This window comes from Myotis brandtii, unplaced genomic scaffold (genome assembly GCF_000412655.1).
Source record: "Myotis brandtii unplaced genomic scaffold, ASM41265v1 scaffold315, whole genome shotgun sequence".
In the NCBI taxonomy this organism is placed as follows: domain Eukaryota; kingdom Metazoa; phylum Chordata; class Mammalia; order Chiroptera; family Vespertilionidae; genus Myotis; species Myotis brandtii.
In genome coordinates, this window is record NW_005362075.1 from 2013426 (window position 1) to 2022567 (window position 9142).

General features: G+C 37.6%; 2 protein-coding genes across 2 annotated transcripts in view; one reads left to right on the plus strand and one right to left on the minus strand.

The window, feature by feature from the left end:
* Window positions 1–7045, plus strand: part of DNAAF2 (dynein, axonemal, assembly factor 2) — an 8681-nt gene extending 1636 nt beyond the window's left edge. Inside the window, exons 2-5 of the mRNA XM_014542903.1 lie at window positions 2–53; window positions 254–852; window positions 4395–4538; window positions 5262–7045. Coding sequence (XP_014398389.1) covers window positions 2–53; window positions 254–852; window positions 4395–4538; window positions 5262–5708 — 1242 coding nt within the window. The 3' untranslated portion in view covers window positions 5709–7045. The remainder of the gene's footprint in view (window position 1; window positions 54–253; window positions 853–4394; window positions 4539–5261) is intronic.
* Window positions 7046–7309: 264 nt separating this feature from the next.
* On the minus strand, window positions 7310–9136 carry MGAT2 (mannosyl (alpha-1,6-)-glycoprotein beta-1,2-N-acetylglucosaminyltransferase). Its single transcript, XM_014542930.1, has one exon. The coding sequence runs from the start codon at window positions 9083–9085 to the stop codon at window positions 8003–8005; it is 1083 nt and encodes a 360-aa protein (XP_014398416.1). The 5' UTR covers window positions 9086–9136; the 3' UTR covers window positions 7310–8002.
* Between the last annotated feature and the right edge of the window lie 6 nt (window positions 9137–9142).

The window sequence follows — 9142 nt, forward strand, 5'->3', positions numbered from 1 at the left end:
ACTGACAGCGGCCTGCACTTCCGCTCGCAAAGGAGAGACGGGCCCCGCTGCGGGTCGTGCCGGGGAAGGGGACTCCGGGATCACCACGCCGGGTGCCGCAGGGGAGGAACTTGTCTCCGAACCGGAACCGGACTTCGGCGGGCAAGCGGTGGCTACTGCCGGGATCGAGGAGAAACCGCTTCCCGGAACTGGGAGCTCGCCCGGGGACCTAGACGGGGGGCCTCCTGCAGGAGAGAGACGGGCCCCGCTGCGGGTCGTGCCGGGGAAGGGGACTCCGGGATCACCACGCCGGGTGCCGCAGGGGAGGAACTTGTCTCCGAACCGGAACCGGACTTCGGCGGGCAAGCGGTGGCTACTGCCGGGATCGAGGAGAAACCGCTTCCCGGAACTGGGAGCTCGCCCGGGGACCTAGACGGGGGGCCTCCTGCAGGAGGAGGGAGTGTGTGCGGAGGTCTCAGCGTCGGGACCCGCGTGGCCCGGGAAGACTCGGGCACGGAGCCTTCCGATCCAGCCATGGATGGTCCCGGGACAGACAGCCGGGGACCTCTGTGTCCTCCGTTGCAGTGTCATCAGGATGAAGAATCCCTGACTCTGCTCATCCTAGTGCCTCGGATCCAACCGCAAAGTCTTCAAGGGGATGTGAGCTCCCTCCGGTACAAATTGTGCTTCTCCACCCAAGACTTACTTTATTATTCCTTCTTTTTGCAGTTTGCTCCAGAAAATAAATTGAGTATCAAAGAACCAGTGGTTAGCATTTCTTCAAACAATGCAGTAATAGAACTGGCCAAATCTTCAGAGTGCTATGGACATTGGAGAGAGTGGTATTATGGTTTAAACAACGATTCTTTGGAGGTAACAGTTCTTTCTCGAGTCTTAGTATTTGAAATATTCCATCCTACTTTTAAAATTACATCCCCTCAGTGCATTCTGAACAAAGTGTTTTTCATTAGAACTTCTCTCGAAATTACTTGAAGTTGATACACGTGATGAAAGATGTCAGTGCACGTTAAACGCATATTGAAGAAACACTCACGCATCCCTTCTGATGGATGGGTTTCAAACCTTCAAAATTGTCCTTAATGCATTTTTCCCCCGGAATCCATTGACTGAGGAGGACATGAATGCATTCCCAGAAATCCATAAACCTCCCAGATTGTATGCAGAAAGTTGAGGGTGCTTTCTTCTGGGCAGAAGGGCTATAACTTTAGTCATACTCTCAAAGGGGTTGATGACTAATTAGAGTTTGAGAGGCACTCTGTTAGGGCCATATTTTAAGTTGGTAAGTAATACTGTCCAACTTTAGAAAATAAACAGCTTACTTCCAGAGAGCAAAAGTCACTTAGCCACATTTCTTATGTAGAAAAATGAATTCAGAATGAGGTGTCAATCTAAATAAATTCCCTGCCCTTTTGACCATATAGTGCTGCTTGATTTTAGTGGCTGATCTTGGTAGGGTTGTCCTCCGGTGGGCATTATGTTACATTGAAATTACATCTCTTTTTGCATCTGTTTTAATCATCTAGTGTTTTACACAATGGCTGGCATTTAACAGTGTAATATAAACTACGGACAAATACTGAAAAAAATTAAATTTGAAGTTCGAAAGAACTTTGTAAACTCACAAATGAACAATTCGTGGTTTTGATTGAGGTATCAGTGTTACATGTAAATTTTAAAGCTCTTTTAACATATTCAAGGGTTTAATTCCCAAAAACAACACAAATTGCACAGATTATATATTAAAAATTAAGTTTTTAGCCTTGGGCTTTAACCTGCCAGAAATTTTCACTTCTTCCCCATTGTTTTTCTAGAAACTTGCTAAATTACATTTACATTTTATGAGGGATATCTTCTGTGAGAAGTGGTTAATTTGAAAGCTTCTAAAAGTGGTAAAGTAAGTAGCCAGGGCTTGGTAAAATACTTTGTGATAATATAAAATAGGAAATTGATTATCTGTTTATGTCATTCGAAGGGAAAATTTAGGAAAGGGCAGTCGTTTTCCTGTAATTGTCTTAATAAATGTGAAAATAACTCACAATATGGGAAGAAAGCTTTGTTGACAGTTGAGAAAATACTAAAAAATATATTTTAATCTGATTTTCTAGTATGATAACATTATTTTAGCAAAGAAACCAGACAAAAATGAGATTATGGCGACTGTGTCATATCTTTGAAACCTGAAATAGATTTATAATTTCTTCATTAGTAATCACATTTCCTAAGACTGACAGAATCATAATGTTTTTTATTTTACAGTTCACTGTCACTGGACCATGCTCTTATTAAATTTCTAAAACATCACAGGAGTAGCTCTGGCTGGTGTGGTTCAGTTGGTTGGGAAAGGTTGGGGGCAAGCAGGAGGCAGCTGATCCATGTTTCACTCTCACATAGATACTTCTCTCTCACTCTCCCTTCCTCTTTCTTGAAAATTAATAAATAAGGAAAAATCACAAGAGTAGTAGGTGGGTAGATAATAGATATATTACACATATTATATGAAAATAATTATAATGTAAGGTTGATTTGTGGCTGTCAAGTTCAGAATTGTTACTTTACACATAAACAAGTACAAAATATATTTATATAAGCCTTAAATATTTACTGGGAATTTTCCTAAAGCTTTAGTTCCACTGAATACAGTATCTTTTATAGTAAAATCAGTTATCAGAATGTGAAGACAATTTTATGCAAATTGCATTTTAATCATAACCATTTCTATTCTAAATACATATTATTTTTCCTTGGGTAAACTAAAAAACTAAACTATTTGGTATATATTTTTACAATTAATGTTAAGTCTTTTCCAGAGACAGGAAACTTAGAAATGCTTTTGATGGGGGCATTTTTATAATACAGTATTATTCTGGATCTTCAAATAATAGCAAGGCAAATTACTCCAAAAATAAATTTTTTCTGTTCCCGAGGTTCACTTGTTTGGTAGGTGTTCCCAAGTTCAAACAGTGTTTAATAGAAGGAAACTTGAAACTTGTCTCTTTCATATTTTGTCCTCATTTTGACTAAATAATGAACTTATTAAATTTATTTATAATAAAGTGCAGTGGAAAATACTTTTACTTTGGGCAACAATGAACTTATTTTATGAATATAGTTATTCTCTTAGTGCCCTAACAATATTTCTGTATTCGCTTGACATAAATATGAAGAAATTGCTTTGTGTTTGGGATTTTTGTGAATGTGATTTTTGCATTTCCTAATAGTTTGGTAAACTATATCATTCTTATAAATAGCTATATGCTGGTGTCACACTGGATTTTTCTCATTGCTTAAAAGTAAAATATACTTCTTTTACATAAAATATTACAGTTAGCTCTTACCTGAACAAGAACTAACCCTAGCCAGTTTGGCTCAGTGGACAGAGTGCTGGCCTTAAGACTAAAGGATCCCGGGTTCAGCCCTAACCGGCTTGGCTCAGTGGCTAGAGCGTCGGCCTGCGGACTGAATGGTCCAGGGTTCGATTCCGGTCAAGGGCACATGCCTGGGTTGCTGGCTTGATCCCCAGTGTGGGGCCTGCAGGACGCAGCCAATCAACGATTCTCTCATCATTGATATTTCACTCTCTCTCTCCCTTCCTCTCTGAAATTTTTTTTAAAAAAAAGTATGCATAATAAATAGAATAAAGGATCCCGGGTTCAATTCTGATCAAGGGCACATACCTTGGTTGCAGGCTCCTCCCTGGCCCAGGCCCTGGTTGGGGCCCGTGCAGGAGGCAACCAATCAATGAGTTTCTCTCATGTTGATGTTTCTCTCTCTTTCCCTCTCTCTTCCACTCTCCCTAAAAATCAATGAAAAAATATCCTCGAGCGAGGATTAACAAAAAAAAACAAAAACAAAAGGTGATGTATTTCTCATAAAATATTAAGAGAAAAAAGTGAAAGAAAATACAATTTTTAATTTAGATTATCTAAGAGAGAAAACATACCTAGATTCAATAGAGACGAAGAAGAGTAACTGAACTTTTTTTTTTTTAGGGTTTTTTTCCTATATGTGTATGTTCTCTTGCTATTTTTTTAAAATGTATTTTTACTGATTTCAGAGAGGAAGGGAGAGGGAGAGAGAGAGAAATACATCAGTGATGACAGAGAATCACTGATCAGCTGCCCCCTGCACCACCCACTGGGGATCGCTGCATGTACCCTGAACAGGAATTGAACCATGACCTCCTGGTTCATAGATGGACGCTCAACCACTGAGCCATGCTGGCTGGGCACTCTTGCTGTGTACAAGACTGTTTTCTTTTGCCAAGAAAGCATAGAAATAACATTAAACATTTTAAAAGTGTAATCCTGAACTATGTGAGAACTTTTATGAGTTGTTTTTATATAACACTGTGAAGTATGACCTATAAAGCAGAATATGTTTTCTTTTTAATTTAGGAAAGGTTATTTGTCAATGAAGAAAATGTCAATGAATTTCTTGAAGAGGTCCTGAGCCCTCCATTCCAACAGACAATACCCCTAACTTCACCGTTAATTGAAGTTCTTCAGGTTACTGATAGTAAGATTCAAATTCATACAAAGGTAAGAATTTTGATTGGCCTTGTAGAATAGTGACTTAGGACAAAATTAAAGCCTAATGAATAACTTAATTTTTGATGTTGAAACTTTAAGCTAAGTGTACATAATGGCTGGGAAGAGGAATAGAGTTTTTTGCATGAATTTCACTATGTGCTAAACACTGCAGTTCATTTTCATATATATTATCTAATTTAATCCCAAAATAAATGTCGAATGAGGAATAGAAAAAAACTGACATTTGGGAAGTTAGTCCAGGGACCATGGTAACCATGCCACACAGTTTGTTCATTCTTTCTAGTTGAATCTTAAGTTTGGTTATTTTTAGTCATCAGTATTAAATACAGAAATGATTTAGTTAACTAGCACAATTGGCATTTATGAATTGTGGGGGAGAGTGGCTTTGAAGAATCACAGAAATTCAAGAAAATTCAAGAATGCCCTTACTAGTAAGAATGACTGCTAAAGGGTTTGTAAACCAGGATTATTTTATCCTGAGGGAGATGAGTCATTGAAATGATTACCAGAGAATTAAGGCCAGATTTGCATTGTCAGTAAATGACTGGCAGCATGTGGACGATGACTTGGAGGAGGAAGAAGCCTTTCTGCAGGTCTACAAGGGTTATTCCCTCACAACGTAAAAAAAAAAAAAAAAATTCCCAATGGTACTACAATTTAATTTTCTATTTATTTCAAAGAATTATTAACTTGTTGTTTCTCTTGACATAGTTGCAAGAATGTAGTAACTCTGAACAGCTTCATGAAAAGGAAGAAAAAGTCAACGAAGGAAGTCATCCAACTAAAAAAAAAATAGAACATCCTACCACCTCAACAACTGCTTCTGATTCATCTATAGCTGTTAAAGTACTAGAATTAGACAGTTGTGGTTCAGTTGAATACTTGCAACAAGACTCTCTTGATGTGTCCCAAATATTTGGAAAGTCTCAGCAACCTGAGTCAAAAATGGAAGAAAAAGGTGTTTACTCAAGTGAGGAAAAAGATAATTTAAAAGAACCAGTAATGACTGAAGAGGAAGAATTAACAGTTCAGAATATTCCTGGTTTTGACAACATAAAAGAAACCAATATGCAGGATGGTAGTGTGCAGATTATTAAAGATCATGTGACTCATTGTGCATTCAGTTTTCAGAATTCTTTGCTATATGACTTGGATTAATTCTTCAGAATTTAAAGGTTAAGAGTAGAAAATTTTTGGACTTAAATTCTATTTCTATAAACTACTACCTTAAAACCAAAGATATTCAAGAAAGTATATTTTGGATTTAAAATAGGTTTTCTGTTTACTCTTTAAAAACTGAAGATATTCAAGGAATTAAAATTTGCAATTTTGATTCTAATGGGGAAACTGGAGGTATTTTTTTGCATGTTTATACAGCTTCCTTCATTAGGGAGATAAGTTTTGTGATTCCTCTGAGAGATGTATATTATTTCTGAGAGTTAAACATTTAGTTTTAATATAACCTGTATATATTTACTTCTCTGTTTGTTTTAGGCTTATTTACCATTACACTTTAATAAAAAGTTTCAAGATATTCACTAAGTTGTGTCTGTCGCAAAAAGCAACTCTCAAGAATGTAACTAGAAATATGAGTTGCATTTGTAAGGGGGGCAGAATCTCAAAACTGTATTTAGAAATATCACTAAATAAGATGTATTTATGCTTGAAATAGAGATTCTTAGAGATGAAAGAACTTTACTAACCAATATTAATAATTCAAATAATTATAATACAAATACACTGAATGAAATTTAGTATTTTTGCTTCAATTCTATATTTTACTGTTCTTATCTGGCACCAAAAATATATATATTTAATATAGGTTATTTAGTAATGACTTTAAGGTGGCAGCAGGTAATGTATCTGTGGCTAAGTTAATAATTTTGTGGAATAGTATTTATATTTGAGGTCAGAAGAAAATCCTAATAGATGTTTTTCTCACAAAAATTTTTAGGACAGGATGAAAGAAAATATCTGTTGACCTAATCTCTGACCCCATTTGTTCGAAAAACAGCTACCAATTCAAACTTCTGGCTTTACCTTAGTCCTGGAAATTACCTAATATCTTTAGTCCTTTGAACTGGGGAGGTCAGATCAGAACACCAAAAGCTGTTATTCTTTACATTTATAATCTTGGTAAAGTCTGGAACCAGACTGGGCTGAGAACAGTATAAATGTGGCTAGCTCACAAAGCAAGAGAACTATTTGCCCCAACTTAGATGACCAGACGCATTTTTCAACTATAACATGAATCTTAGTTTGAAGCAGTAATTTTGAAAATGTCCACTTAATAACACAATTTTCGTAGATTGAAATAATTTTAATAACTCCACAGAAATTAGTCTATAATTTTTGATTGAATGGAATTGTATATTGTTACGGGAAACTTCTACATTAAACGTGGAGTAAATTTTAAGCCTGTTTCCTATTATTTACTGTATCTGTCCTTTTAAAAAGTATGACTTCAGTTAAAATAAAGCTGGCACTAGAACATGTTTCACTTTGGCATGACTAAACTTTGTATCATTTCTGGCTGTATTTCACTTACACAGCAGCTTTTTATTGTTCATTATCTATGCCTGGCTAGTTTCTTCCAAAGGAAATACATTGTCAAGAGCTGGGTTTTCTTTATTATTTCAATTCAACGTACAAACAGTAAACATGAAGATATAATGCTAACTTTAAAACTTCTAGAATGTCTTTACTGAATTTTGGTGTAAAGAGTAAACAAAATTTGTTCTGCAAAATGATTAGGAACCTTTTTATGCAAAAATGAGTATTTTATTTTGGCAGACTAAAAGAAAAAGAAACAAAACCACTGTTTTTCTACATTGAGGTGAAACAGTGTTAAAATTTTTTATCAATCAAATACATTCCAAAAGAAAATGTGCTCTATGAAGGTTCCAAAGCACAGGCAAATCTTAACACAATAATATGGGAATCTGTAATACTGAAATTGATTGTTTTGACAGGGTGTTTAACAAACATAACTTTTGAATTATAAAACCAGCGAAGCAATCTCTTCCTAGTAACTGTGTGGAGAGTGAAACTGGGCTTGTTCCATTAATACTTATTTCATTGTAATACTTCCTACTGCTATGACAATTTTAAGTAAATTTTGCTGTACTTAAGTTTTAAAGTGGAAAAGTGTACAAAGTTCCAGGTAAAAAGATTAATAGATGCAATTTAAATAAAATTTCCTCTCTTCTCTCACAGTAATGATTACCTTTCCCAGATACAGATTGAGCTTTAAAACCCAACTCCCAAAATGAAAACTTGTATTTTAAATCTTAATCAGACATAAAAGGAAAAGAGTACTATAATTGTACACCTTTTACAAGAATTTTTTTTCATATTAAAGCAGAAACCAATCCCTAAACTCTTATTCAATTGTCTGTCCTGTTGGTACAAATATCAAAAATAGAAGACTGTCACTTTTTGTAACTGATTTTTCATTGCAGTCTTCTATAACTTTTACAGAGTTCATGGTCTCTAATATCTCCCCACCCTCCATTTTTCCTAGGTGGGGAAACGGGTGCCATAAACTTTTCACTGATAGTTAGAGTTTCTGGAAACATGTACTGTTTGTTACTATTTAAGAGTGACTCAATTTGGGCACTCTGGGTGGATGGTCTACAGGTTTTCTTGTGGTGCATACCACAGTCTCCAGCATGAAAAATCCTAGGTACCTGAGGAACCAGCACTTTCCAGAATTTTGGAAGACAAGATACAGTCAAATACTGAAGAGTCCAGTCCCAGTTATAATCATCGTAAGTACAGAAAGTGTCTGTGCAGTCGATCAGCTTCTGATAAGCATCCCGGGTCAAGGCTAGACCCATATTGTGCTCTGTGGATTTCCAAGTTTTCACATCTACCTTGTCAGCAATGCCAGAGAAACTTCGAGGGGCAGTATAGGTTCCCAGGGAGAGAACATCACACTCGGGACACTCTTGCTGCTTTAATTTCCTCATTTTTTTGAAAACATGGTAAAAGTCTGGGGCTAAGTAGTGATCCTCCTCTAGGAAAAGTATGAAGCCAGCATAGTCTCGAAGAACTTTGACCCTTTCCCATACAAAATGCAGCTTCCACCACCAATGGTGTTTGGTTTGGGAGAACTTGGCCTCTCTATAATGGCCAAAGGAATCGGGGTACTCAGCATTAATGCACCCCATCTTCAAAGCTGAATCCTTCTGCAGATCTCTGGGGCAATCTCTGGGGTCACTGCCCGGGAACTCGTTGGGGTACAACTGAATGCTGAAGGGAAAGAACACCTGCAGTACAGGGCAGAAGTCCACCCCAGCGATCAGCTGATTGATCTCTGTCGACCAGAAGTCATGGCTAAAGACGACGAGGACGTTGTCGATGCCCTGGGCTTTTCGAAGTGAGTCCAGCAACAGTTTGAGGTAATCAGGCCGGTTATGCACCTGGACCACCAGCACTAGCTCTCGGGGCGGCCAGGAGCCGGCCTTGTCTACATTCCTCAGCGTCTGGTCAAAGTTAAGCTGGTAGACCAGGGACCGGTACCGCAGCGTCATGTTGTCCGCCTCGGGCAGCGGGGCTGCCGCGACCAGCGGGGCCGCCGACTCGTTGGA

Excerpts from the sequence above, each read along its gene's own strand:
- MGAT2 (XM_014542930.1), bottom strand. The coding sequence starts at position 9,085 with ATGACGCTGCGGTACCGGTCCCTGGTCTACCAGCTTAACTTTGACCAG.